Source organism: Papio anubis, chromosome 6, assembly GCF_008728515.1.
Source record: "Papio anubis isolate 15944 chromosome 6, Panubis1.0, whole genome shotgun sequence".
Taxonomy (NCBI): Eukaryota; Metazoa; Chordata; class Mammalia; order Primates; family Cercopithecidae; genus Papio; species Papio anubis.
The window spans coordinates 130,381,477-130,395,085 of record NC_044981.1 but is presented as its reverse complement, the minus strand read 5'-3'; the positions used below and the strand labels follow the sequence as shown (position 1 = coordinate 130,395,085).

The 13,609-nt window shown below is 37.2% G+C and overlaps 1 protein-coding gene across 1 annotated transcript in view; it reads right to left on the bottom strand.

The window, feature by feature from the left end:
* Window positions 1-415: 415 nt before the first annotated feature.
* STX7 (syntaxin 7) overlaps window positions 416-13,609 on the bottom strand; it is a 56,033-nt gene continuing 42,839 nt past the window's right edge. The window contains exons 6-10 of the mRNA XM_003898179.4: window positions 13,273-13,325; window positions 12,669-12,765; window positions 11,125-11,197; window positions 6,741-6,823; window positions 416-3,638 (exon numbers count right to left, since the gene is read on the bottom strand). Coding sequence (XP_003898228.1) covers window positions 3,546-3,638; window positions 6,741-6,823; window positions 11,125-11,197; window positions 12,669-12,765; window positions 13,273-13,325 — 399 coding nt within the window. The 3' untranslated portion in view covers window positions 416-3,545. The remainder of the gene's footprint in view (window positions 3,639-6,740; window positions 6,824-11,124; window positions 11,198-12,668; window positions 12,766-13,272; window positions 13,326-13,609) is intronic.

Below are 13,609 nucleotides of genomic sequence, written 5' to 3'. Positions count from 1 at the left end.
ATCAAGTGGTTTCCTTTTTTCTAACTGAATTGTTAAAATACGCAAAATTCACATTAAAGAAAAAGGTTTCCTACCTATCTTGTGATCTCAGTGAATGAGATGCTGCTTCATCCAATCTACTGACTTTGGAAAATCCAGCTGAAATGAGGAAAGATAATAGTGCATATCTGGCAACTAAGTAATTTCTTGTCCTATCTCTCATGTCACAGTATTTTGATGACACAAATTCCTAAATACTCAGAAAAAATGGTTTTTATCTTAATTGATTTATAAATTATGTTAGGGTAGCTGTTAAATAGATTCTTTTGTCAAAGAAGCAGTATATTGTAACACTTTCAGGCTCCCATTGGCTTAAAATTTGATTTCTTTGCTGATGAGTCAAACTGTTCAAATGTTATGGAGGACTAAAAAGGCCTGGGATTCACAGGTTTATTTTTTGTTTTAACTGAATCATGAAAATACACAATTTTTTTTTTCCAGGAAAGACAGATGTTATTTACCACCAACGAATTTTTATCATATTTAAATGAACTTGAAAATGTCATTCAACTCAAATCCCTCAATCAATTTACTTCAGCCCATTCTGAAACTTTATATTGCAGCAAACCAGCCACGTGAAAGAAATAAATTCAATTTTGACTTTCAAAAAAAATAAATGCTGAATAAGTTACCTTGTGAACCTTAGCTATTAAGGTGGACAATGACTTTATTTTCTTTACATAAGTTTTATATTTTATTATGACATTCATTTTTCTACATGAAGACACAAAAATTATACCAACTACATAAACTGTTTTGTACTTTCCTTGCTAAACCACAGATGTATTTCAAGGAAAGAGGGGCCTTTAAAGGCACTTATTTATCATTGTAGGTGTGTCTAAAAAATTGATATTCAAAAACACAACTTTTTTGTTTACAAAATTTTACAATTTTTAACAAAAGCAGTGAAGACACTAAACGACCCTGTGGCGACCTCTTCAAAGTGCAGTGTCCTTGGTCACCGATGCAGATGCTACTGTGGCAGCCAGCGTACTCAGAGGGTCCAACTCCAGACACTGCATCCATGGCTGTCCTGGACTGAGCTGTACTTCTAAAAGAGATGGTCCCACGTCTACTAAAAAAACAAGCTACTCTATATCAATATGACATCACTCTTTTACCATCAATCATATTGCAAGACCATAGTATTTAATGACAAATACAACAGCCAAATACTTAATGCCACATTGTCATTCAATTTACCTGGCTGGTTAATATCAATCTGTGTTTGAGAATTTCTTTTGAGCACACAAAAACAAATGTATAGTCACTTGATAAGGAAATTCTTCAGTTTGACTCAAATGGACTCACCATGCCGTCAGTTATGAAAACAACTCTAATTTTATTCTCCACAGGGCAACCTTCACATTTCACAGCAATTCTAAAACTGACCTACAGAAAAATTCAAAAATTTTTTAAAATTTGGCTACCATACTATGTTTCTTATTTAATTTTTTTCTAATCAATACTACTCTTACGTTCCCAGTATTTTGTGGGAAGTTTTTCCCTCAAAATTAATGTTTCTTAAAAGAATTGAAACCATTAAAGTTCCTGTTTAAACCACTGATCACTGCCCCAGTTAAAATAATAATAATTTAAAATGATTACACTTCAAATAAAGGTACTAAAATCATGCCCCCCAATTTTAAGTGCTTTTGTTGTTACTGGGTACTCACTGTGAAATGAATAGAAGTAAATGTACAGAAGTAAATGTACTTGACCTGTATGAAAATAAACATTTTATCAAGTACAGCGAAAAAACTGAACTGATGGTAAAAGCCATGGGGCCGGGACTTTAAAACAGCAGTAAGATGCTGGTTTATCACCAGAAACCTCATGTGCCTCTGTGCACTTGAAGACCACATTCGAGCAGGCCTGGTGGGCTGGCCGGGCCTCAGAACAGGTGCTGTTTGTGTGAATTCTCTCCCTGCATTGTCCATTCTGTTCTAGGGCGGTCTGATTCTGGCAACAGGAGTCTCTGAGTTCCAATCACTTACTCACAAAAGAGTTTTCTGTAATCCCTTTTGTGGAAAAAAATGGAGTTTTCTGACATGCAAAGAAACTTCTATCAGTCTGACAAAGTAGGTAAAATCGGTGACACCCTAAAATAAAAACCTGGAGTGAACTGGTGCTCCAGAAAGATGCTGAATGGCCACAGTGCATGTGGTGACGTCTCCATGCTGAGGTTTCAGGCAGCGCAGCACTAAGTATCAGGTGACCTGTGGTCCCACCAGAGCATACTTCTCATGAAATAGGCCTAACCAGATACCTTTTAACTCATCTTTATTTTGGTTGCAAAGATATGGTTTACTTAGCTACTTACTATTTGTTCCCATTTGAAGTCTCAGAGCTTGCTAAGTTAAGCATTGCCTTCAAGTACTGAACTGCTATACAAGAACATTATAAAATACAAAGTATAAACTAAGATAATCCTCTTTACAGAATTCAGATTAGTGCATTAAAACAACATTGATTTCAAAAGGGAAGTGAGATAACTGGCAAACATCCAATTGCTTTTCTAATGAAGGATGGCACAAAAGGTAAACACTAAATTTTAAGTGTCGGGCGCGCAAAAACCGTTAATTGTGGGAAAGTTACTTTCCAAAAGTAACTTTGACCTAAAAATAGTAGCCATTATTCTATAAGACATAAGGGAAGGTAAATAATGGCCCACAAAACCAAATGATACGGTTAAGATAACTAGGTTAGTGGAATAACAAGCTGGGATCTTTAGAATCCAAACACGATAGGAATTGGTATTGGTTTTTCATACTCTTCTTCCAAACGATGTTAAACATTTATAGTAACTACACTTTCCCCAGTAAACATCAGACTTAAATAGGCCATATGTAAAAACAACCCGTCCTTAGTAATTTTACTAGGCAATCTACAGCAAAAGCTTAATATATACACAGAAGGAGTATCAAATAAACTAGAAAAGTATTCACCGACTTCAGAGTAAAAAGGATCTTAAAAGAAAACCAACAGAAAAATGAAAGACACTTTGTGCTGTTGTGAACCAGAAAAATACACCCCATGAATAGACCTTAATTATTTTACATTATTGAGAATATTTTCCCTGCTGAAGCAAATCAAAATTAAATTTGAGAATTTTAATTGAAGTAACACAAATCTAGGTGTGTCACAGTGACAGGGAGATGCAGACAGAATACACACACCTTTAAATTTACGAATTCCCAAAACTAAGTCAAGCAGGGTAAATAAATTACAAATGAAAGGCATACGCAATGTGGGCAAAAACTTAACAACTATTAAATTGAAGACCATGGAAGTTATGTCAGCAGTGATATTTAGAAAATCTTTCAGTATTAGAAAATATCAGATTTAATCCAAAGGAACCACCCCAACCCCCCAATAAAAATAACAAAGTATGGGAACCATCCTTTATAGAATAGCTTTAAAATAATAATTTAAAAAAACATGATTACAGGAACCTTCCTACATAATTTAGACAATGTAGTGCAACAGTGTGCTCCTTCATAACTTCAGCGGTTCAGTCCCCATATGATGAGACCAATGATCACAGCTCCAATGACAAGGATAAGAATGATGATGCACAGGGTTTTTCTGGATTTGCGCTGCAGACACAAAAACAAAAAAACATGTTTACAGATTTAGTGGAGTATCTCCATAGCAACTAAAAATAATTTGGTTCATTTCTAGAGTAAAATCAGTAGTAGTATATTGCCCTCAAATTTTTGACTGTGTTTTTTGTTTCTCAAAAATCTCTTTAATATATATGGCAATATTCTTTCAAAAAAAATGACTGAACTAATGCTACAATTAAGGGAGCAATTTTTCAACTTTCATTGGTAATTTTTCTAAGGGTGTGGCTGAGCTTAAGAAAGAAGACACCACGAAATAAGTTACTGACTTAAACAAGAGACTGAGGTTACCTATGTATGAAAACAGAACAGCTTAAGAGCTTCAACATTCTTTACCTTTTATTACAGTTTTTCTTGAAAATGAGTTCTCGGGAGATATCAGTAAGTATAAATTGGCAATTTTTCTTCACGTGTATTTCTTTCTTTCTTTTTCTTTTTTTTTGAGACGGAGTCTTACTCTGTCGCCTAGGCTGGAGTGCAGTGGCACAATCTCGGCTCACTGGAATCTCCACCTCCCAGGTTCAATTGATTATCCTGCCTCAGCCTCCTGAGTAGCTGGGATTACAGGCACCTGCCACCCAGACAATTTTTTTTTTTTATTTTTAGTAGAGACGGAGTTTCACCATGTTGGCCAGGATGGTCTCCATCTCCTGATCTCGTGATCCACCCACCTCAGCCTCCCACAGTGCTGGGATTACAAGCCTGAGACACCGTGCCCGGCCCCTCACACACATTTCTTGTTTCCAAAATACAATGATTTTGGAATGAATTTCCAAAATCATTCTCATTCTTTAATACTAATGGGAAACTAAATTCAAAATCTCAACAAACAAGTAAAAACCACAGAGCAAATAAAATCATAATGCTGTCACTGAAAACCGAATGGTTAAGAATTTTGTTTCATTCTTCATTCCTGGTCCAGTTGTAGATTTCTGTATTTCTTTAATGGCGTTTGTGTCTCACATCAACATGCAGGAATCCTTTTTCTTACGAAGTAGAAAAATTTGTATATTTACTTTGTGTCAAGTAGAAGTACCAAAATATTTATAAAAAGATACATTTCTGAGTCTGAAATTACCCTGAACACCATAGTTTGAATATTCCACATATTCATCTATTTTTCCAGTGAATACTCCTCATGTATCAAACACAATTTCTCTAAAATTTCAATATCATGTATAAATATTTTTCCCAGACTCCACTTGGTTACCACAAACACACGTGTAATGTACCTGTGAGTCATCACGAGTATCCCACAATGGTGTATTTGATGCCTGGGGTTCTTCCCTAGTGTGGGGTAATGAGACTCTGGGGCAATGTGGGGATAAGTGAATGTATCACCTTTGTATCAAGGCTTCCAAACAGAACTATTGGAAAGCTGCCTCTTTTCTCAGCACTTGTGCTGCTTAGCCATCTCGGCCCCCTTTGGGAGCTTGGGGAATTAAGCCTGGGGGCAGCTTCCAGTCCTGGGGTGTAGCTTGGGACATGCGCTTTTTCCTGTAGGCTTGGCCTTCCACAAGGAAGAGAAAGAGTAAAACTTGGCAATATATGCACATTCCCCCCAAATCCAAAAGCAAAATAAAATACCACGTGAACCTAGTCACTGATGGATCCTGTTAAGTTTCGGCAGTTATATGCTAACAGCTCCATAAGACTTCCGGCATTTGCAGATCTGTGTGTGTGTGTGTGTGTGTGTGTGTGTGTGTGTTTTCAATTATTCATAAGGGATACCTAAAGTCCATGACACAGTGATATAGTGATATTAATTCCACTGAGCTGCATATCCGAATGATATGCACAAAGATAATAAACAGGAGTGACTGTCGGTGAATACCATTGGTTATAACTCAGCAAACTCCATACAGCTTCATTATTATTTACTTATCACTGAATATGCAGTAATTTGTCCAGTAAAAGATGGACTGTGAAATGAAAGGCAACTTCTAAGGTTAGTGAGAAAAGCAAAAAGCAATTAAGAATGTCGAGAAGGTGACAATATCTTAGATAGTTTATAAGAAGTTAACAGCGGCTGGGCATGGTGGCTCCCATCTGTAATGTCAGCACTTTGGGAGACTGAGATGGGTGGATCACTTGAGCCCAGGAGTTCCAGACCAGCCTGGGCAACACAGCAAAACTCTGTCTCTACAAAAAATACAAAAATTAGCCAGGCGTGGGGGTACACGCTATTCGGGAGGCTGAGGCAGGAGGATGTCTGCAGCCCAGATGGCAGCGGTGGCAGTGAGGCGAGACGACACCACTGCCCTCCAGTCTGGGCATCAGAGCCAGACTCTGTGTCAAAAAAAAAAAGTTAATAAGGTAAAGAAAATGATAATTATGAATGACAGCAACAATGGAATGGAGTTTTAAAAAGGAAATCAAATGCTACGTGGTATTTAGGGGTTTCCAAAGAGCCTGGCCTTATCCATGCTGAACATCAAAGGTCTGCATATTGTATGATGTATTAATAGTTGATAGTTCTAATATTTGTATAGTACTTGACACATAATTTATATTTGACACATGCATGTGGGCTCCCCATATTAACCTGACTCAAGAAATAAATTCATTCCTGGTGAAGGGTCTGCTGCATGTGGACAGACTATATGATGAACAGTGACACTCCAAGCTAATATGATTTCCACAAGACCTGAAGCAATCTCTCTAGGACAAGGAAATTTACCTCTTTAGTCCAGAGTGTCACTGACAGAAAGAAAAAGTAAAAGGGAGCAGCAAGAAATGGAAGGAGGGGCCTATTACAAAGAGGTTTCTGAGTAGAAATGTCACAACGACATCAGAGATCCCCGGCCATCAGAAAAGCCTGGAATTGTCTCTGCGGCCCAAACACTAAACTTTCTCTCCCTGTGGGCCAACAATTCTGGTTCAACCCTGAGAAGAACAAAGGCTAAAACCAGTTCTAAACTGACTGGTATTATTTAAACAGACTTCTCTTCCATGGGATTTTAATTTTTAACATCTTCAGCCACTTTAAACCTAATCTTTCCCTGCTTCCCCAACACAAACATACACACACATGAAAAGGCTAAGTTATAAGAAAATCGATCACAGTTAAATTACCTGATAATCTGCTGCCCTTGACAGCTGCTGATTTGCTTGCTGAACGTGCACCTCTGCATTTTCCACATTGGCTTCTATGCTATCTGTAAAATAAAATACACACACACCAATGTGTTAAACATGTATTGATGCTGTAGTAACAAATCACTAGATTTCATTCAAGGTAAGATTAAATATGCTCATTCTTCAAAGGTTAATCGTAGTATATCGTAAAGTTGAATTTTTTTTAAGATGGCTATAAAAATTACAGTATACACCTAAACTATTTTTCAGGTGATCCAAACAGTACACAAGCATTTGTAGAACAGAACTTTGATCATCTTCATTACAGAGCAACTCTGGCTCTACCTGGCAACCCCTGAAGAGTACTGTCACCCTGACATTATCAAATCAGTGTCAGCACAAGGGATATCTCAGTGTCAAACTTCACAGCTTGTTCTGTGTCAAGACCAATGCACAAGAGATCAACTCTCTTCTTTCTACTGCTGAAGATTTTGTTCATCATGATAAAAACTGGTACCTTGATCTTTCAAAGAATATTATCTCCTCAGAGGGAAACAAACAGAAAAACCCAAATGCTACAACTTGATCCCTCATTCATTATGTTAGTCATTAATGTTTCCCAATTTCTTTTCCCTCTATGTCTTTGTAAATGGAGTGTACTTTAAGTTATTGGAGCATAATACCTACGCTCTACCTAGTTTGTGTTCTATAATGGCCAACTCAGTAGCAAGCATGTGACAATATTTATTTAGGGTAAATACAGAGTGCTGAAAACCATTTACTCTGTGGTCATCAACATACTTCTGTGCTAAAATCTAGCCCTCACCAAGGGCCCATGCAGGCTTCTCAATTGGTGGCAGTTTTTCTTCCCACCCTCCAGGGGCCTGGAGGTGGAATGGGTGTCATTTTGAAGCATGAGACCCTCGTCTCTTCCTCCCTACCAACTCTCAGCTTTAAAGCTCATGCTATCAAACTCAGCCAACCCTCCTTGTTGCAGACATCTATAAATTGCATGGCCTTTTCTTCTCATTCCTTGAATATTTTAGCCTCTGACTCACTGATGCTCTCTCAAATACTTCTCTTATACATACTGGTGACTTCAAGATCCAACTGCTGACCCTTCTAACACCCTGGCCTCAGTTCACTGACCATACTTTCTCCAAAGACGAACACCTTTCCTCACCCACCCATTTCCATGGTCACATCCCAAACCCTGACATTCCAATAACTGCAGCTGTTCCATAATCTCAATTTGAAGGGTCTCACTCTCTGATCACCACCTTCTATCTCTAGAGCTCACTCCTTCTAATTCCCTGGCACCAACAATTTTCAACTTTCATTGATCCTACCACTTTTTCACTGTCCCTCACATATGGCATGTCCTCACTTCCCTCCTTACCCTAGCCTTACAGTCCTTGGATAATCACTTAGCCTCAGCTTACACTCATCCCCAGCTCCTTGCCCCTCCACTTTAGTCATATGACAAAACCCCAACCAGTACCCATGCAGCTGATAATGGATGTAAAAGGGATTAACCATGTTTCACTTTAAAGTCATGACTGCCCAGCAGGTCTACTTCATTTCTCTGATTCCTGAAAGACTATGTCATACTTTCTCTTCTCTCCTCAAGCTTCTCAAGCCTCCTCCGGCATTATCATTCTCAGCCCATGACTTTGATTTCTAGTTCTTTGAGGCAACAGGAATCATCAGAAGACATTTCCACACGTTTTCACGACCCTATCTACATGCAATATCTGTGTGCCCTGACAACTTTCTTGTCGCCAAGAAGAATATCATACCCCGAGCAAGAGCCAACTTTTCCACTTGTACACTTTATCACATTTCCCATCATTTAACTCAAAAACCTCAGTCCAGCAAACTCCCTTCCTCTCTTACTTATCATCAATATTTCTTCCCTGGTAGATCACCTCCATCAATCCTACCTTACAAACAAGCAAACCAAAAACCTCTCATTTATTTCACATCCATTTTTGCAGCTATGCCTGCATTCTCTGTTTCACTTTCCCTCTTTACTCCTCGAAAGAGTCATCTACACTGGGTATCCACCACTGTTCTCCTCCCATTCTCTCTTGGGCCTACTTTTATCATGCTTTCACCTACACTATTTCACCAACGCAGCTCTTACTGAGGTCACCTATCCCTACACATTGTTAAATCCAGTAGTCAAATCTTAATCCTAATTTTACTTGACCTGACACAGTAGCATTTGAAACAGCTGACCAGCCATTGTTCTTGAAGCACTTCTTTTCCCTTCCCTTCTAGGATGATACATTCATTTGGATTTCCTCCACATCACTGGCTATTCTTTAGTTTTTTTTATACGTTCTCCTTCCATTGTGTAGGCTCTAAATCAGAGGTTAAGAAGCTTTGTCTACAAAGAGCCAGAGAATGAATAAGCTTTGTGGGTTGTATGATCTCTGTTACAAGTATTCAACTATGCCTTCACTGTGCAAAAGCAAACATAAACAATACATAAATGCATACACGTAGTTTGAAGACACTGTTCTATTAGAGGATCCAGGGCTAAGTTCTCAGACCCCTTCTATTCTCTATCCAGACTTAATTCCCGGATTATCTAACCCAATCTTGTGGTGTTAAATACTATGTGTACACAGATCACTCCTAAATTTAGACTCCCTGCCCAGACTTCTCCCCTGAACTCCATATTCACTTTAATAACGTCTAGAAAACCTTCACTGGGTGTAAAGGGGCACTTCAAACTTAACATATTCAAAAATGACTGACTTATACCCATCTAAGCCTGTTCCATTTACAGATTTCCTCATCTCAGAAAACAGTAACTCCACCATCATAGTGGGCCAAGCTAAAACCTTAGCATCACCCTTAAATTAACTCTTTCTTTCACACTCATACCCAGGCAGTCAGTAAATCTTTTTGGCTCTCCACTTAAAAAATATCTGAAATCCATTAATTTCTCACCATCCCTCTAGTTCCATCCTGATCCAAGCCAACAAGATTGTGCATCTGGATGACTGCAATAGCTTTTTAGGTGATCTCCTTGCTTTTGGTCTTTTTCCAGCAGCCAAGTGAGTCTTCTGAAACCTAAGCAGGGTTATAGCACTCCTCTGCTCAAATCCTCCTTGGCTTCTCATTTACTTGTAAAACCTGAAGTCTTTACATCGGCTCAGGGTCCTAAACGATGTCATCCCCTGCCCTTGGACATGATCTCCATCTCCTTCTTGCTCATTAAAAATGTCAGCTACACTTCTGCCTCAAGGCCTTTGTACTTGCTGTTCTCTCTGCCTGGAACACTTTCTCTTACTCCCTTACATATACCAAGGCTTCACTAAAATGTCACCTATCAGTAAGGTCATACCTGACTACCCTGTGTCAAGCAGCAACAATTTCCACCCCTAGCAGTCCCATCCCTCTACCCTGGCCTTATTTTCTCCATCACTTATCACTATTTACTTGCTTTTCTCACCTTTTTAAAAAATCATCTTTCCTCCCATTATAAGACCAATTGAGATAGGGTATTTCATCTGTTATCTAATTCCAGCTGAATCCCCAATGCCTAGATTTATGTCTGGACATAGTAGCCACTCAACGTATTTTGGATGATGAATAAATTAGTTTTTGAAATTTTACCCTGTGATCTAATGGGGATACAGAGGAGGATAAGAATGGATTAAAAACAGTTACACTGAAGTAAAGATGCAAATATTTCAGTTGGACCAAATTCAGAAAATAAACTAAAAGCATCTTTAGACATACCAATAGATAGCTCCAGATTTCAAGATGGTCAGGATCCTGATGAATGCTAACAACTAACCCCTAACTGAAATGCTACTACATTCAATATTTAAGGGATTCTTAGCAACTTTAAAAAAATCACTTCTAAAAAGAATTCCTAAATTCTATGTAATACTACTAAATTCATCTACCAAAAAGCTATTAAAATGAATGACTAGGCAAATGGCTACCTATTCCCTAATACCTAAAAGACAAGATGTCATGCACAGTTACATATACCACAAGTTTCCCCAAAAGTGCTTAGCACAATGACAATTAAATTGGAGTAAGACTAAAATCGGAGGCCCTGGAAATAAGCTGGAATAATGTTTCATGGTGCCTTCCATGGTCTTGGCAGCAGTAGGCCCTGATTAAATTTGGGCTTCTGAAATAAATCAAGCTGGTTATTTCAACCAGCAGGAGTCAAACATGAGATCTGTTTTAGATAATGCCAAGGGTGATGCTTACTGTGTTTTATAGACATGCTTTTGGTTCCAGGGAAACCAAAAAAGGGATGGAAAGTGGTTACCCTTGTGTGAGAAAGTTACAGCAGGTAAACTGCATGTAGCTTGCTCTCATCTCCAAAATCTAAGTCAGCAGGTCTTACCTATTACATCTCCTTGTTCATGAATCATCATTCCCAAATCTTTAAATATTTCATTAATATCCATAATATCAGCCTAAGAGAAGAAGGCATATATTATTAGAATCAGAAATTCAGTCCCCATTCCACAAAAGAGGAAAAATTTTAAAAATCCAAACCACTACTCACACATGGTTGAGGATGCATCTATAATACATAAATATAATACATAAACTTTGGAAATATCAGGAAAATACTTGACAATAATTAAGAATAATTTGAACAACAGCCACCAGCTCTCTAAAATAAGTTTGTGGCATTAAAAATACCAAGTGAGTGAGGCAGGATGGAAATAAAGGATCTATAATAGAGAAGAGCCATGGATTGCTCAGTTCATTTTATACAATCTGATAGTTTTGTTACCACAAGCAGTATCTACTTACAAGAGTATAACATATTCTTGGCACGTACTTCTAGTAAAAATTTACATATCAATTTGACAATTTAAAATAAGAAAACACTAGATGTAAATTTAAAGTCTCCCATTAATAATCTGAACATGCAACAGATTAGTGAAATGTCACTACTGAATAAAAAAGTTATAAATTTAGTGAATAAAGAAAATATAAATTTACTTTTCTTCAATGACACAATTAACTACTTCATAAAGTTTTATAAGGATTAAATGAAATAATTAACATAAAGAATTCATCCCACAGCGCCTGGCACATGGAAGGTCTTCAATAAATTGTAGCCATTATTAGCTATTATTAGCCTTCTTTCTAGAAACTAAGTAGGTTCCATAAAAGCTATGACTTAATAAATCTTTTAGATCTCTTTGATGTCATAAACATAGTGAAGAGAAATAAAATTCTTTGAAGGCTTTATAAAAGGTCTTACTCATGCACGTATGATGTGTATAATGTATCCTGGGAAGACATCCAGACTCTCGGACAGACATTTATCTCTATACTGGTATTTTCTCAATACTAAGGTAGTCCATAGATGGCTTAATAGAATAATAATAATTTTTAAAAAGCTGCAGTAGGAGGGAGTATGTTCCCTCATCCTAGCACAAACAGTAAGGACAATATTATTTTTTTAAAAAAGGAATTATTCTAATTTATACATTACAAATGCTACCAAACTGATACATTAATTTTCTTTCTCTGGGCCAGACATGGTGGCTCACACCTATAATCCTAGTACTTTAGGAGGTCAAGGCAGGCAGATTACTTGAGACCAGGAGTTTGAGACCAGCCTGGCCAACATGGTGAAACCCTGTCTCTGCTAAAAGTACAAAAAATCGGCCAGTTGGGGTGGCACATGCCTGTAATCCCAGTTACTCAGGAAGCTGAGGCATGAGAATCGCTTGAATCTGGGAGATGGAGATTGCAATGAGCCGAGATCACGCCATTGCACTCCAGCCTGGGCGACAGAGGGAGACTGTCTCAAAAAGAAAAAAATAAAATTTCTTTCTTGTACCCTCTCCCAGCATTACCTAAGCATTTTGAGAACAAACTCACTAAGAACAGAGTAGCAGCCCAAGTCTACAATGTAAGCCTTACTTCAAGTTGCCTGATAGAAGATTCTCTCTCATGAATAAGGCGGAGGTCATCCTCTGTAATTTCTTCATCCTGCACCTGCACTTGAGGTTGAGTTTGGCTAACAGAAAAAAATGAATGTGGAAAAAAACAAAGATTGGTATTCAAAACAATCAGATTCATTTCCTATTTAAGATACATTCATTAAATAGGACGTTTTACTCCTCAAAGTCACAGAACTACTCACTTAAAAAATTCTAAGAATATAACAGATATATGAATAAAATTGTATTCATTTTTCATTTCACTTATATCATTTTATCTAACGTGAGTTTAGAGTTATTACTTAATTATTGGAAGCTATATTTGTCAACTGGGTATTTCTTCTTAGCTGATTTAAACCTCATATAAGAGAAAGTCTATATTATTAATTAAGTCCATAAACATTTATTTGGAAAATTTTATATATTTTATGATAAATACTTTATAATTAAATTTTTTTTCAAATTTACTCTGTTTTCAACATATAAACAACTTATATTGAAAGCTTTAATTCTGTTCCAGGGGCCTTAATGTATAAACTTTGAAAAATTACCTTTTGATCTGAAAAATGTTTTGTATTTCTTACCTTTCCCAGGATACAAGATTCCTTTCTTTTGAGCTGTCCTCAGGAAAACCGCCCTGAATGATTTAGTAACAGGATGGAATGAGAAGTGGCAAAGAAAGCAAAAATGAGAAAAAATAAACACTCATATTTTCCCTAATAATCTAAACGATTTATGTACATGTCTCTGTGTGTGTGTGTGTGTGTGTGTGTGTGTGTGTGTGTGGTGTGTGTAGAGAGAGAGAGAAAGAAGTTCTTGTTCTAATTTTTCAGGTCAACTGCTTCAAGTAATAACATAATTATAAGTAATTTTATATTCTAAGTAGACAAACACTAAACATTCTCAAGGGTCAAATAAGTA